We start from the raw sequence: 16219 nt of genomic DNA on the forward strand, positions 1-16219 counted from the left end.
GGGGAAGAGCAAGTGCTTGGTGAACAAATATTTGCTGCTCCAGGTCTTTTTGAGATAAAAATTCTCTCTGGGAATAGCTCTCTTCCTGGCATAGGTCCCCTAATCTATACTTTCAGCAGCTGAGAGAGAGGCAAGGAGCTTCTCCTGAGTCTGCTGGGTCTAAATTGCCTTCAGCTCAAAGCAATCCCCATGTCAAAGTGGGACATTTTGGGGAGTCATGTTCCCCTTGCCCTCACTTCCAGAGCCCAGAGGCAGAGAACTTGTCTGCTATGTCCGTTTACCACCAGCTCCCCATCACTCCATTGCTTCATAGAACTGAACTCCCAGGGCCAAGAGTGGACGGACATTCCTGATGGCCTCGTGTCTTGCTTCCTCAGCAGACCGGAGCCTCCTCAGCTGTGTCTAGGATGCTGCGTCGGTATTTTCACCAGTTCGGTCGGAAGCTGGGGCCACTGGAGCCCCAGGAGAAGTCTGAGAGCCGCAGAGCTCCTCTGAACACCCTCAACCTGGTGATCTTGGGTGTGGGCAAGATCCTGAGAGCTGCCATCTACATCCTGATCGGTAAAACGGTCAAGTACATAACTGGACCAGCGATCGTCATCTGCTTCTTGGTGGCCGCCTTGTTTTCTCTCCTGTCAGGGTTCTGCTATGCCGAGTTATGGGCCCGGGTACCACGCTCCGGTTCCGTGTATCTCTACAGCTATGTCACCATGGGTCAGCTGTATGCTTTTATCACTGGCTGGAACCTCATCCTGTCCTTAGTCCTTGGTGAGATCACTGGATAAGGATGGTGTGCGACTTGAGATTAGGTAACTAGAAGTGAGGATTGGGGTGTTTGCTCATTCGTGAGCACTTTGTTATTGACCTTGCAGGGGGAGGTAACAGTGGCAAGAAAACCCCACAGGTTCATTCTACTCAGCTCTCTCCTTCTTTTCTTAAACAATTGGACCAAGAATCCAGAAAGAAAGGGACCTGTATGGAGTGGGGGAGGGGAGGCATGGCCCGCGGGCTCATCCCTTCGCCATATTGAAGTCTTTGCTCCTTTGTTGCCTTCACGGGATGTTCTCTTACACCTCAACTTAAAAACTCAGCCCTCATCTTCCAGCCCTCCATTTCCTATTGCCCTGTTTTCTTTTCTTACATAACATTGATTTCCTCTTCACATAGTAAATAGTTGACCTAAACTGTGAATCATCTGGGTCCTCTCTCCCCATCCCATGGGCAGGGGGGAGTGGAAAACATTTTCAGATTAGGTGTTTTGTCTGTTTCCCAAAAATTCATCTCATGGTGCATATTAGGAGTTCAATTAATGCCTGTTCCTTCTGCCACTGCGGGCACCGCCATTTTGGCCAGGGCTTGGAGCTACATCTTTGACAGCCTCATTGGGAACCACATCTCTCAGGCATTGCAAGGAACTTTCTCTCTGCACATGCCCCACTTCCTGGCCAAGTACCCAGACTTTCTGGCCTTGGCCCTGGTGCTGCTGCTCATGGGTAAGACCGGGCCCAGTGACCAGAGGGGAAGATCGTGGGGTGGAGGGGTGGGAAAGGCAGGGAATTGGGGAGCAGAATGGAAGGGGATTAGAACTGAAAAGCAGTGTCTAGGATGCGAGTGACCGTAAGGCAAGTCATCGGCCAATGTTTCCCACCCTTGGCGACACTGACATTTTGGGCTGGATCATTCTTGGTGTGGGGAGATGTCCTGTACATTTTAGTTTTTTTAAAATATCATTGTCGGGTGTTGAGTAGCACCCCTGGCCTTTATTCACTAAATACAGGTGATTCCCACCCTCCAGACTGTCTCCAGACATTGCCAACAGTCCCCTGGGGAATTATTTCTTAGTGTGAATTATTATAAAGTCATCCCCTTGTGAGAATTATTTACTTAGACTGACATGTTTCTTCCCCTTTACTGAGACCAAAGACGTGTTTTTAATTGAAAGGAAGTTCATATAACATAAAGTTATCCATCTATGATTCTTTACCAACTTTACTGAAACACAGTTGACGTGCAACATTGATTAAGATGTGTACAGCGTCAGGATTTGGTAGACCTGCGTATCGTGAGATAACGGCCACAGTTAGAGATGAACCACCTTAAAGTGTACAAGTCAGGGGCGATTCAGTTCAGTACATTTCCAGTGCTGTATAACAACCACCTCCATCTAGTTTCAAATATATTCATCACAACAGAAAAGTCACTGTCCATCTCCCCCATCTCAGTCCCCGGCTAGCTTAGGAACCCCTGGTCTACTTTCCGTGTCTGTGGACTTAGTTACCTAGGATGTCTCATCTTTATCTTTTCCTCAGGACTACAGGTGCTGGGAGTTCATGACTCAGCCCTGTTTAACAAAGTGTTCACAGGCATCAACACTTTGGTTCAGAGCTTCATCATCCTCTCGGGCTTCATTAAGGGTGACCTGCACAACTGGCAGCTCACGGAACAGGACTACGCATCGAACATGTCTGAATCCAGTGGCACCTCTAGGTTAGGAGGGTATCTTGGACCATTCTGATGCTCGGCGTGGGGGATGATTTATGCGGAGCTGGGACTCTGGTGGGGACTACCAGATCTGAATTGACAGACTCAATTAATGGCGTGTTGGAGCCCAGGACTCATGATATTAACCAAGGAGCTCAGAGCTGGCTGAGCAACCTCCCCCATGTTCTTCCTCATTCCTTCTCTCACCATAGGTTGGGCCCTCTGGGTTCTGGAGGGTTTATTCCTTTTGGCTTTGATGGGGTTCTCCACGGAGCAATTCTATGTTTCTACGCATTTGTTGGCTTTGACACTGTTATCTCTAGAGGTAACCTGGGCCCTGTGTGACCCCATCTGGGGTTTGGCCACAGCCTGGGCTGCCCTTGGGCACAGGTACCACTTGGAGGTTACAGAGGAAAGGGGACTTTGTGCCTTCACCCCAGCGCGTATCCCTGACCCAATACTGCCTCCCAACCTTCAGGCGAAGAAGCCCTAAACCCTCAGTGGTCCATCCCCTTGGGCATCACGTTCTCCATCTTCATCTGCTTTTTGGCCTATTTCAGTGTCTCAGCATCCCTCACCCTCATCCTGCCCTGCTCCCAGATTCAGCCTGACAGCCCCTTATCTCAGACATTTCTGCACAGTGGGTGGGTTTCCGCCAGATATGTCCTGAGTGTCGGCATCATTTGTGCTATTACATACAGGTCAGTATCTTGGCTTTCTGCCCGTCTCCTGTCAAATGCCAATCCCATCCCTTGGGATTGAGAAACCAAATAAAGGCACCTTACCCCATGCAGACCAGGGAGCAGACACCCCGGTCTCTCCTGCTTCTGCACCATCTCACACACGCTCCCACTTTCTCTTCCAGACTCCACAGTGCCATGTTCCCCATGTCTCAGGTGATCTACGCGATGGCAGAGGACGGGCTCCTTTTCCGGGCACTTGCCCAGGTCCGTGCCCGCACAGACGCCCCCATCGTGACCATCATGTCTTCCGGAAACCTCGCAGGTGAATAAACAAAACCCACTCCTTCCTTGATTGACTTTTTTAACTTGGATATTTCCGGTGGCTTCTCGCTCCCTCCTTCCATCTTGACTGTGCCCTCCATTCCAGGGGCCATGGCTTTGCTCTTCAAGCTCAGTGATCTTGTGGACTTCCTGTCAGTTGTGACCCTGCTTGCTTACACTCTCGTGGCATTTTCCGTCCTTGTCCTCAGGTAAGACTCCACTACACCTTGACCGGGGGCCTTGGACTCATGGAAATGAATCACCTTCTGCCTTCATGCTGCTTCCTAAAGGCCTTCTAGATTTAAGCTAAGAAAGTGGTGGCATAGGCTATGTAATGTTGGCTGAGTCGGGGCTGCTGTTAATATTACCTTGTTGTTGTTCAGTCACTAAGTCTTCGCCAACTCTTTGCCACCCCATGGACTGTATCACGCCAGGCTTCTCTGTCCTTCACTATCTCCTGGAGCTTGCTCAGATTCATGTCCATCAAGTCAGTGATGCCATCCAATCGTCTCATCCTCTGTCACCCACTTCTCCTCCTGCCCTCAATCTTTCCCAGCATCATGGTCTTTTCCATTGAGTCAGCTCTTCACATCGGGTGGCCAAAGTATTAGAGCTTCAGCTTCAGCATCAGTCCTTCCAGTGAATATTCAGGGTTAATTTCCTTTAGGATTGACTGGTTGGATCTCCTTGCAGTCCAAGGGACTCTCAACAGTCTTCTCCAGCACCACAGTTCAGAAGCATCAGTTCTTCAGCGCTCAGCCTTCTTTATGGTCCACCTATCACATCCATATGTGACTACTGAAAAAACCATAGCTTTGATTATAGGTATCTTTGTCAGCAAAGTGATGTCTCTGCTTTTTAATATACTGTCTAGATTTTTCATAGCTATTTTTCCAAGGAGCAAATGTCTTTTAATTTCATGGCTGCAGTCACTGGCCACATTGATTTTGGAGCCCAAGAAAATGAAATCTGACACTGTTTCCACTGTTTCCCCATCTATTTGCCATGAAGTGATGGGACCAGATGCCAGAATCTTGGTTTTTTGAATGTTGAGCTCTAAGCCAACTTTTTCACTCTCCTCTTTCACTTTCATCAGGAAGCTCTTTATCTCCTCTTCACTTTCTGCCATTAAAATAGTACCATCTGCATATCTGAGGTTGTTGATATTTCTCTGGGCAATCTTGATTCCAGCTTGTGATTCAGCGAGCCTGTCATTTCTCATGATGTACTCTGCATAGAAGTTAAATAAGCAGGGTGACAATATACAGCCTTGATGTACTCCTTTCCCAATTTTGAACCAGTCCCTTGTTAATATTGCCTTAATATCTCATATTCAGGTACAAGTCACACTTGAAGGAGAAAACAGGGAAGGAAATTGAGATGGAGCCTGAAGCTGAAGGCAGTCCTTTGGACTCTGTACCTGAAGTAGGAACCTCAAACATCCTGAAAAGTCTGTGGTTCCCTACCAGCAGCACCCCCACAGAGAAATCTGGCCGGATTGTCTATGGATGTGCCTTCCTGCTTGGTGAGCAGTGGCATTTCTCTTTGGTCACATTCTGATATTGACAGGATGAGTGGGAGTGTGTATTTCATCAGTTGAGGAGTCTTAGAGATATGATGGCCCTTCATGAGTTGGGCAGGCCTGGGAAGGGATGTGGCCCGAGGTCCTGACGTCTGTCTTCTGGGTCCAGCCTGTTCTCCTCCACCTTGACCCTTGCAGTTCTCCTGCTGGCCATCCTGAGCCCGGTCCTGGCCCAGTGGCCCAGCCAGGTGTTCTCTGGAGACCCCGTGCTCACAGCAGTGGCTGTGCTGCTGCCGCTGCTCATCACTGGGGTCACGGCCATCATCTGGAGGCAGCCCCAGGACCCCTCTCCTCTGTATTTTAAGGTAGGTGATCTTGGGAGTTCCTTGGTGGTCCAGTGGTTAGGACTCTGTGCTTTCACTGCCCTGGGCCCAGGCTCAATCCCTGGTCAGGGAACTAAGATCCCACAAGCCATATGACATGCCCCCCCAAAAAAAAAGTAGGTTATTATATGTCCCCAAACTGTCCACCTTGAGTGAATGAAGTCTGCAGGCTTTGAGGTCTGAAGACTCTGTGCTGGACCAGGGAAGGGGGAGGGCTTGCTAAAGCAGTGGACTCTTCCCTGATCCACGCTCAGTGCTTTACAAACCCCCTCGCAGTAGGCACTGAGCACACAGCCTGGCTAGGACTGTCTTCCTCCCCACTGGGGTAGGGTGTCCCTTTCAGACGTCTGGGCTGTGCTCAGGGATGACCTGCCTCTGCCCACAGGTCCCTGCTCTGCCTGTCCTCCCACTGGTCAGCATCTTCGTGAACATTTACTCTCTGATGAGGATGACCACTGGGACCTGGGCGCTATTTGGCATCTGGATGGTGGTTGGTAAGTGATTTTCTGGGCTAAAGAGGCTCCTTGAGGGGTTAAACCCAGTCTTCTTCCTACTGCCTCTGCCCTAAACTGTCAGACACCATAACAGGAGGCTTACTGGGCATTTTTAAGTGGGGTGAGCACTTTCTTTCCCTTCTCATCGTCTCATTTCCCTGCTAGGGTTTGTCATATACTTTGGGTACGGGATTCAACACAGCTTGGAGAACAACAAGCCACAGCCACCAGCCTCCACTCTTCAGACTTGAGAAAAACATCCCTGGTGCTGAGTCATCTTAGCCACAGGAAACAGATGCTATTGGAATCCCTCCGTGCACTGGAGGATCTGCTGGTTCAAGGGGCACTGTGAGCCTCAGTGGAGCATGAGGGTGAAATGCATTTGGAGCCACGTATTCACTGCCAGTGGACAAAATGACTTTTTTGTTGTTTAAGTTTTAAGTAGACTTTTAAAACCATAACATACACCCAGAAAAGTGCATGCTTCATAAGTGTGCAGCAAGATGGATTCTCACAAAGTACAACAGTGTAACCAGCAACCAGAGGAAGAAATAAAATATTAACCTGGCACATGAGAAACAACTCCTTGTACCCATTTCCAGCAAGAACACAGAGGTGGGCACACGAGAAGGAAACACAGGTAACTGTGTATTGTGTCAAGAGTTGCCCTTTAAATATTAGGTCACCAAGAAGTTGGAAAGGGCTGCTCTGGTGGCTCAGATGGTAAAGAATCTGCCTGCAATGCAGGAGACCCAGCTTCGATCCCTGGTTTGGGAACATCCCCTGAAGAAGGGCATGGCAACCCACTCCAGTGTTCTTGGCTGGAGAATTCCATGGACAGAGGAGCCTGGCAGGCTATGGTCCATGGGCTTGCAAAGAGTCAGACATTAATGAGCTATTAACACTAATTAACTAACTAATAAGTTGAAAGTAAAAGGAAGGGAACAGATGCATTGTACAGAGTAAAACAAGAAAGCTACGGTAGCTATATTAATATCAAAGTAGATTTTGAGAAAAAGAATAACAAGAGATAAAGTGGAACATTTAATCAGGATTAAAGAAAATGATCATTTTATCTTTTCCCCAGGTTTACTGAGATTTAGTTTAACATGGTTTAAATGATCATTTTTCTTTACTTTTCTGTGATCACAGACCCTTACGGTCACACAATAGAGTTGATGACAAAAAGTCCTTAATTGGAAAAAAAGAAAAAGAAAACTCCTGCATTGCCAGAGGTGGGGGAAGGGAGGAGGAAGTAATGGTTTATAGATAAATGGTTACAGTTTGGTAGAACTAAAAGATATAAAGGGACTTTATATATAGATATATAGGACTTCCCTGTGGTGTTGGAGAAGACTCTTGAGACTCCCTTGGACTGCATGGAGATCCAACCAGTCCATCCAGGAGATCAGTCCCGGGTGTTCATTGGAAGGACTGATGCTGAAGCTGAAACTCCAATACTTTGGCCACCTCATGCGAAGAGCTGACTCGTTGGAAAAGACCCTGATGCTGGGAGGGATTGGGGGCAGGAGGAGAAGGGGACAACAGAGGATGAGATGGCTGGATGGCATTACCAACTCGATGGACATGAGTTTGGGTGAACTCTGGGAGTTGGTGATGGACAGGGAGGCCTGGCGTGCTGCGATTCATGGGGTCGCAAAGAGTCGCGCACAACTGAGCAACTGAACTGACTGAGGGCTTCCCTGGTGGCTCAGACGGTAAAGCATCTGCCTCTAATGCAGGAGACCTGGGTTCAATCCCTGTGTCGGGAAGATCCCCTGGAGAAGGAAAGGGCAACCCACTCCAGTATTCTTGCCTGGAAAATCCCATGGACAGAGGAGCCTGCTAGGCTACAGTTGTAGCCTGTTTGGCTCACAAAGAGTTGGACACGACTGGGCGACACTTAGGGGCTTCCCTGGACGTCCAGGGGTTAAAACTCTGTGTTTCCACTGCTGGGGGCACAGGTTTGATCCCTGGTTGGGGAACTAAGATCCCACATGCTGCACAATGTGGCCAAAATAAAGTTAAACCAGAAAGATAAAAAGTTGTTGCTGTGGAACAGAATGCGCGAAATCAGCCTTATAGACACTGAAGATGTTGGTAATAACGAAATATTGTTTCTGAGAATGCACAGCAGCACTAGAGTGAAGGGGGTATGGCAGGCAAGAAACAAGACAGCAAAGCTATCAGATGAATTAAAAAGTAGACAGAGGAGGATTAGCAGAATTCATTGCAAGTTCTACTGAAATTACAGGGTTCAGTTCAGTTGCTCAGTCGTGTCCAACTCTGCAACCACGGACCCCAAGGCTTCCCTGTCCATCAACAACTCCTGGAACTTGCTCAAACTCATGTCCATCGACTCAGTGATGCCATCCAGCCATCTCCTCCTCTGTCGTCCCCTTCTTCTCCTGCCTTCAATCTTTCCCAGCATCAGAGTCTTTTCCAACGAGTCAGTTCTTCACATCAGGTGGCCAAAGTCTTGGAGCTTCAGCTTCAGCATCCCCAGTGGCTCAGACAGGAAAGAATCTGCCAGGAATGTAGCAGACCCAGGCTCCCTGAGTTGGGAAGATCCCCCGGAGGAGGAAATGGCAACCCACTCCAGTATTCTTACCTGGAGAATTCTGTGGACAGTCCAGAGGAGCCTGGTGGGCTACAGTTCATAGACTTGCAAAGAGTTGGACGAAATTATAGGGTTAGGACATGATGAATGGAGACTGGAACTGTTAGGTGAAACTTAGGAGGAACAGGTTGACATCACCTGATTATCATTCCTCCCTTACTGATGTGAGACAACCGGATATGCTGGACCGTTAAAACCCAGTGTGCTGTGATAGGCAAGGCAGAACACTGCCCATGAAAGAGACTTGATAAAGGCTGAACCAGAATGTACTCAAGTTTCTAGATCAACGATAGCTCATGGCAGACGTGAGGGATAGATTCAGATTTCAACTGAGAACGCAGTCAGCCAAAACCAGAGTGTGGGGAAAACGGTGCACTCTTGATAACAATTAAATAATATGACCCAAAGTGAAGAGTTAATACAGGCGTACCCTGGAGATATCACTGGTTTGATTCCAGACCACTGCAATAAATAGAATATGGCAATGAAGGGAGTCACATACAAATTTTTTTGGTTTCACAGTGCACATAAAATTACAAAGTACATAAAAGGCACTGCAGTCTATTCAGTGTACTGGGACATTGTTTTAAAAAACAATATACATCCCTTCATTTAAAAGGACTTGATTGCTGGGAAGTCCCTGGCAGTCCACTGGTTAGGATTCAGTGCTGTCACAGCCAGGGCCAGGTTCGATCCCCAGTCAGGGAACTAAGATCCCACAAGCTGAACAGCCAAAAACATACTTTATTGCTAAAAATGTTAACCATCATCTGACAACCCAGTGTTGCTGCGAAACTTCAAGTTGCAAAAAACTGCTGTGTGTGCAAAGCAGAAATAAATGGCATACGCCTGTAAGAGTGTATTGTGTATACATATTAAAATATATGTGTAATTAATACACATAAAATCTGTATACCTATAAAATATTATGTATAAAAATATATTTTTAAAGTTCATCGTTAATCTGCAATTTGCTATATGTAGGTGTCTTTCCTTTTTCTTGGACAACGGCTTGAATTTTATTCTTGTCCCTATTTCAGCCCCAGCCAGCCAGATAGCTTTCCTGAAAACAACAGAAATTTCAGGGGCTTCCCTGGTGGTCCAGTGGTTAAGACTCCACACTCCCAGTGCAGGGCGCCCATGTTTGATCCCTGGTCAGAGAACCAGATCCCACCCGCTGCAAGGAAGATTGCAACTACAGAGCCCATGTGCTGCAACCCGGACCCAGTGCAGCCTATTAAGTTTAAAAATTTAAATTTAAAAAAATTTACAGAAAATTTAGGTTTTTATATATAACCTGGATAAACAACAATGTCCTATTCTATAGCGCAGAGGACTGTATTCAATATCCTATGACAGGACTTCCCTGGTGGCGCAGTGATAAAGAATCTGCTTGCAATGCAGGAGACATGCGTTCAATCCCTGGTACAGGAAGATCCCACATGCCGCAGGGCAGCTATGCCCCTTGGCCGCAACTACGGAGCCTGTGCTCTAGAGCCCGGGAGCTGCAACTACACAGCCCACACAGCCCACAGCCCACAGTGCTGCAACTGCTGAAGCCATGTGCCCTAGGGCCGTGCTCCACAACAAGGGAAGCCACCGCAGGGAAAAGCCCAGGCGCCGCCACGAAGAGTAGCCCCCGCTCGCTGCAACTAGAGAGAGCTTGGGCAGCAACAAAGACTCAGCGCTATCAAAAAATAAATACGTACATTTTTAAAATATATATCCTATGACAAACCGTACAGGGAAAGAACATTGAGAGAATGTTTTGCTATAGCAGAAATTAACACATTGTAAATCAATTGTACTTTCATTTAAAAAAAAAGAAAAGAAAAATTACAAAATATAATAAAGTTATTCTTTCATGGCTCTGAAGGCCAGAAGTCCAAAGCCAGTGTCGCCAGGCTGAAACCAAGGTGTTGGCAGGACCACACATCCCCCTGGAGCTTCTGGGAGAAAAACTGGTCCTTGGTTTTTCCAGATGCTGGAAACTGCTGCCTAGAGGCCGCTTCCTCCATCCTCGAGGCCAGCAGCGCAGCATCTTCCGGTCTGTCTTGGTCCCATTTTCTCAGGTGCCTTGTATTTGCATTTCCTCCCTCTCGCACCCCTTGGTGTCTGTATGTACTGTCTGCATTCCAGCCTCCTCTTCTTATGAGGACCTATTCATCATGGGTTAGTACCACCGTGAAAATCACAAAATCTTATAGGTGGGTGTCTCAAGGTAAGTTACGAAGGATTTTTCAAAATGATTATTATTGGTTTGGATTGACTAGGGGGATAAAAGAGTTGCAAAAGCAGGAGACAGAGCAAATCATGAACCTGTTATTTCACCGAAATTCCTAAAATGGGTGGTTGCCACAGGTAGCCAGGGGTCAGTGAATGTCGGTGAGCAGGGCGACAAGGTGAAGTAGGCGTCTGGGGAGGTGATTAAGCATCTGCTGTCTTCCCAGGGACAATGATGCAAATGGAAAGGAATTGATTTCTTACCTCTGTGTTCTTCCCCAGTACCTCCAGAGGGTTCCCCATGGCTCACGCCTCAGGGACCCAGAAAACTTTGAAAACTTCTAATTATCCCTAAGGGACTGATTAACTCAATTTCCTTCAAACTCTACTCAAGGGAATGCATGTAGGGGTTAAAGTTGTGGGGAGAGTTGCCTTTTTCCCACCCTTGTCGCTTTTCCCCCCAAGAATGGAGTATGGGGACTTCCCTGGTGGTCGAGAGGGTAAGACTCTGTGCATCCCAGTGCAGGAGGCCCGGGTTCAGCCCCCTGATCAGGGAACTCGATCCTACGTGCCACAGCGAAAGTTCTCCCATGCCGTACCTAGGGCCTGGCAAAAAGAATGGAATATGACCAGTCTCCATAATTTAATTTTCTATTCTCCCACTTGTTTTTCAGTAGAATGATGAGTCCAAAATAAACAAAGAAACAAACAAAATCACTGCACTTAGGGAATTGGTGTTTGTTTATTCCTCTTGCATGTCCGAATTTTAGCTCTGTAATAATCACCAGAGTGATAGTCTGTGGATAGCATTAAAATCCCCTAGAGCGGGTGTGCGTAAATTTTCAGCCACCAAGCTACATCTCTTTTTTTCTAAAAATATCTCAATCAAGGGAATGCGTATAGCGGCTAAAGGACTTACTTGGTGAAAACAAAAATTTAAGTGATTAGTCAGTGGTAGAACTGCCCTGGCATCCAGTGGTTAGGGCTTCACACTTAATGCAGAGGGCTCGGGTTCAACACTTGGTCAGGGAACTAAGATCCCACATGCCGTAAGGCATGGCCAAACAACTGAAAACGTCTTTTAAAAAGGACTTCCTTGGTGATCCAGTAGTTAAGACCCTGGTCAGGGAAATTCCACTTGCCATGCCATACACCAAAATATGTATACATGTGTGAAAGTATGTAAGTCATTCAGTCGTGTCCGACTCTGTGTGACCCCATGAACTGCAGCCCACCAGGCTCCTCTATCCATGGAATTCTCCAGGTGAGAATACTGGAGTGGGTTGCCATTCTCTTCTCCAGATCTTTCCCACCGAGGGATCGAACCTGGGTCTCCTGCATTGCAGGCAAATTCTTTACTGTCTGAGTCACCAGGGAAGCCCTATACATATACATATAAAATCTCAATCAATCATCATTTGGGGGAGTTGATTCTTACCAATATATTACAGAGACTGAGGGCGGTCCTCTACCTACTTGCTTCCTGAAAATGTTCTATCTTAGGTGGGTTCGTGGCTATTTAGAATAAAGACTACATTTCCCAGCACCCTTTGCAGGTGGGTAGGGCCACTGGAACAGGTTCTAGCCAATCAGGTGTGGGCTGCAGTGTCTTGCCTACTTCAAGTTCATCCCTTAAAAAGAAAGCTTCTTCCCTTATTCCTATGTCTCACTTTCCTGATTGGAATATGGTCGTATTTGGTGAGCCATCCTGAATCACACTGCCCACATTCTCTTCTTCACCTCCCGTTTAGAACTCACTCTACGGTGTCTGGTAAGAAATCAAAAGTGTAAGCCTAAGGGAAAATATTCAGGAGTTTGAAATGGACTGAAAATATGACTTGAGTGTCTTCAGTGAAAACAAGCACATCCATTTGGCTTATTTGATCCTTTGGGGTGTCTGGGACTTTCTAAATCTTTGAGCTATTTCCACCCTTTCTTTGTATTTATTTATTTACTGTTGATTGTGTTGTTGGGTCAGGTCTTACTTGCCCAGTGGCCCGTGGGATCTTAGTTCCCTGACCAGGGATCAGACCTGCTCCCCCTGCGTTGGAAGGCTTGTTCTTCACCACTGGACTACCAGGGAAGCCCCACACTTTATCTATCCATCTACAAAGGACATTTCAGTTGCTTCCATGTCTTTATGGCCACTCATACTTGAACCCCATATTTACATGCGTTGAGTAACAACATGCATCCCAATTTTAGAAATGCTGAAGTTGAAAAAAATTATGCCTGCAGAAAAATTTTCCATCCAGTTAGTGTTAGGAAAAATTTAGCGATTCAAAGTGAGTACTTAAGACTCAGGATCAGTGCTAGCCCTCCTGATAACTCTGTAATGTCTCACACTTGAAGGTACCCAAGAGATTTGATGAAACACGAAGGAAGTTAGGAGTCAGCTTTTATATAAGAGCAGATAGAGGCTTTAGTTACCTAGCGAATATTACCTGCAAATCAGAAAGAATTTTACCTAATTGCCTAACAGTCGATTAGGGAAAGAGAAATTTATTTAATTTTTAGATTTCTAGGATGGGGGTAATCAAATTTTGAATTATTTTCCACGGGGACTATGAAGACTGCCCGTTTTAATTTTATACAGGGACCTCTGACCTCTGTCAGGGCACCGAGCCAGGACAGGCCCGAGACTGCAGAGGAGTTCTGTCACCACGAGAGGGCGCTCCGACACAACAGGTGCGGACACAGCCAGGCTTGCATCATGAGGAAGGGAAATTAACCAGGTGTTTCCTGTAATTTTTTTTTTAACTGAAATATAGTTGATTTATAAGGCGTCCCTGGTGGCCTTTTTTTTGAGTTTTATAGAGGGACCTGTGGCCGCTGTCTCAGGACGCCGAGCCAGGCGACTGCAGAGAACTCCTGTCGCCACCAGAGGGCGCGCCAACACGAGAGATGTCAGCAAAGCCAGCTTTAGGCCAAGAGGAGGGGAAACTAACGCCTGTTGAAATATAGTTGAGGCCCCAATACTGAGGCCTGGCGTGCTGCGATTCATGGGGTCGCAGAGTCGGACACGACTGAGCGACTGAACTGAACTGAACTGAACTGGATACTGTGGTATTTCAGGTGACAGCGGGTTAATTCACATTTACGCGTTTACATATATGTGTTCTTTCATATTTTCTTTTTAATTAGAGGATTATTAAAAGACATTAAATACAGGCCACTGTGCTATACAGGAAACGCTTCATCTCTGTGTTATGTACAGTAGTGTGATTCTGCTAATCCCAGATTCCTAATTTGTCCCTCCCTCCATTTCCACCTTGGGTAACCATATGTTGTTTTCTGTGTTTGTGACTCTGTTTTGTACAGAGATTATTTGCATTATTTTCTAGATCACACATATACGTGATACCAATATAACATTTGTCTTTCCATTTCTGCCTTACTTCACTTACTATGAAAATTTCTAGGTCCATCCATGTTGCTGCAAATGGCAATGTTTTGTTCTTTTTAGTGGCTGAGGACTATTCCACTGGACATATATACCACGCTTATCTGTTCATCCGTGAAGGACATTTCAGTTGCTTCCATGTCTTTATGGCCACGTCTTGAACCCCAGTAGTAAGATGCCTTCTGTGACAACATGCAAGCCAATTTTGGAAACGCTAAAGTTGAGGAAGAACGCTCATGTAGACAAACTGCCCATCCAGCTAGTTTTAGGAGAAATTCTACTGTTCGAAGTGAGTACTTAAGAGCCTTGGGACCCGTGCTAGCCCTCCTGATACTCCTCTAACGCCCCACACCTGAAAGTACTCAAAAGAGTTAATGAAACACGAGGGAATCTAAGCGTCAGCTTTTGCATATGAGCAGATGGAGGTTAACTTACCTAGTTAAAAGTACCTGCAAGTCCGAAAGAATTGTATCTTCGTTGCCCAGTTCTCGATTAAGCAAGGGAATTTTTTTTCAATTTGGAGCTCCCATAGATGGTGCTAATAAAATTTTTAATTATTTTCCACGGGGACTATGAAGACTGCCCCTGTTTTAATTTTATACGGGGACCTCTGACTTGTCTCAGGGCACCGAGCCAGGACAGGCCAGAGACTGCAGAGGACTTCTATCACCACGGGAGGGCGCTCCGACACAACAGGCGCGGACACAGCCAGGCTTGGGCCGTGAGGAAGGGAAATTAACCAGGTGCTTCCTGTGATTTTTTTTTAATTGAAGTATAGTTGATGTATAGGGCTTCCCTGGTGGCTCAGCTGGTACAGAATCCGCCTGCAATGTGGGAGACCTGGGTTTGATCCCTGGGTTGGGAAGATCCCCTGGAGGAGGGAAAGGCTACCCATTCCAGTATTCTGGCCTGGAGAATTCCAAGGACTGTATAGTCCATGGGGTTGCAAAGAGTCGGACACGACTGAGAGACTGAGCGACTGAGTTGATTTACAACATTATGTTAGTTTCTGGTATTCAGCAAAGTGATTCAAATATAAATATACCTATTCCTTTTTTCTGTTCTTTTTTCATTATAGGTTACTGTTATGCTATATAGTAAATCCCAATTTTATATATATATATATATATATATATATATATATATGACTGTATCTGTTAATCCCAAACAATTATTTTCTCCCTTCATCTGTGTTTGTGACTCTGTTTTGTACAGAGATTCGCATTATTTTTTAGATCACACATATATGTGATACCAGTGTAATATTTATCTTTCCATTTCTGCCTTACTCCGCTTTCTATGAGAAAAATCTCAAGGTCCAACCATGTTGCTGCAAATGACAATCGTTCTTTTTAGTGGTTGAGGACTATCCCACTGGACATATATACCACGCTTATCTATTCATCCGTGAAGGACATTCCAGTTGCTTCCATGTCTTTATGGCCACGTCTTGAACCCCAGTAGTAAGATGCCTTCTGTGACAACATGCAAGCCAATTTTGGAAACGCTAAAGTTGAGGAAGAACGCTCATGTAGACAAACTGCCCATCCAGCTAGTTTTAGGAGAAATGCTACTGTTCAAAGTGAGTACTTATGAGTCTTGGGACCTGTGCTAACCCTCCTGATACTCCTCTAACGTCCCACACCTGAAAGTACTCAAAAGAGTTGATGAAACACGAGGGAATCTAAGCTTCAGCTCTTGCATATGAGCAGTGGAGGGTTAAATTACCTAGTTAAAAGTACCTGCAAGTCCGCAAGAATTGTATCATCATTGCCCAGCAGCTGATTGAGACAAGAGAAATTTTTTTCAATTTGGATCTTCCATGGATGGTGGTAATCGTATTTTGAATGATCTTCCAAGGGGACTGTGAAGAGAGCCTCTGTAAAATTTTAATTTTATAGGGGGACCTCAGTCTCCGGGCGCCAAGCCAGGACTCATGGCAAACGGCCGAGGATTGTTAGACCACCAGAGGGCGCTCCGGCACCGCAGGAGCGGGGAAAGCCAGTCTTGCCGCCGAAGTGAAACCGATCAAGTGTTGCCTGTAATCAGACCGGTAAAGCGTCTGCCTGCAATGCGGGAGACCCGGGTT

The 16219-nt window shown here is 46.4% G+C and overlaps 1 protein-coding gene across 1 annotated transcript; it reads left to right on the forward strand.

Moving 5' to 3' along the window:
- The first annotated feature begins 244 nt into the window (after positions 1–244).
- On the forward strand, positions 245–6166 carry LOC101116169 (cationic amino acid transporter 3-like). Its single transcript, XM_042231420.2, is given in 12 exon segments — positions 245–766; positions 1333–1493; positions 2310–2487; positions 2694–2806; positions 2960–3182; positions 3347–3486; positions 3592–3694; positions 4823–5010; positions 5206–5372; positions 5776–5884; positions 6050–6128; positions 6130–6166. Coding segments are annotated over 12 exon segments (1857 nt in total). The 5' UTR covers positions 245–407.
- Positions 6167–16219: the final 10053 nt, after the last annotated feature.

The sequence above is a fragment of the Ovis aries genome, chromosome 14 (genome assembly GCF_016772045.2).
Source record: "Ovis aries strain OAR_USU_Benz2616 breed Rambouillet chromosome 14, ARS-UI_Ramb_v3.0, whole genome shotgun sequence".
Classification (NCBI taxonomy): domain Eukaryota; kingdom Metazoa; phylum Chordata; class Mammalia; order Artiodactyla; family Bovidae; genus Ovis; species Ovis aries.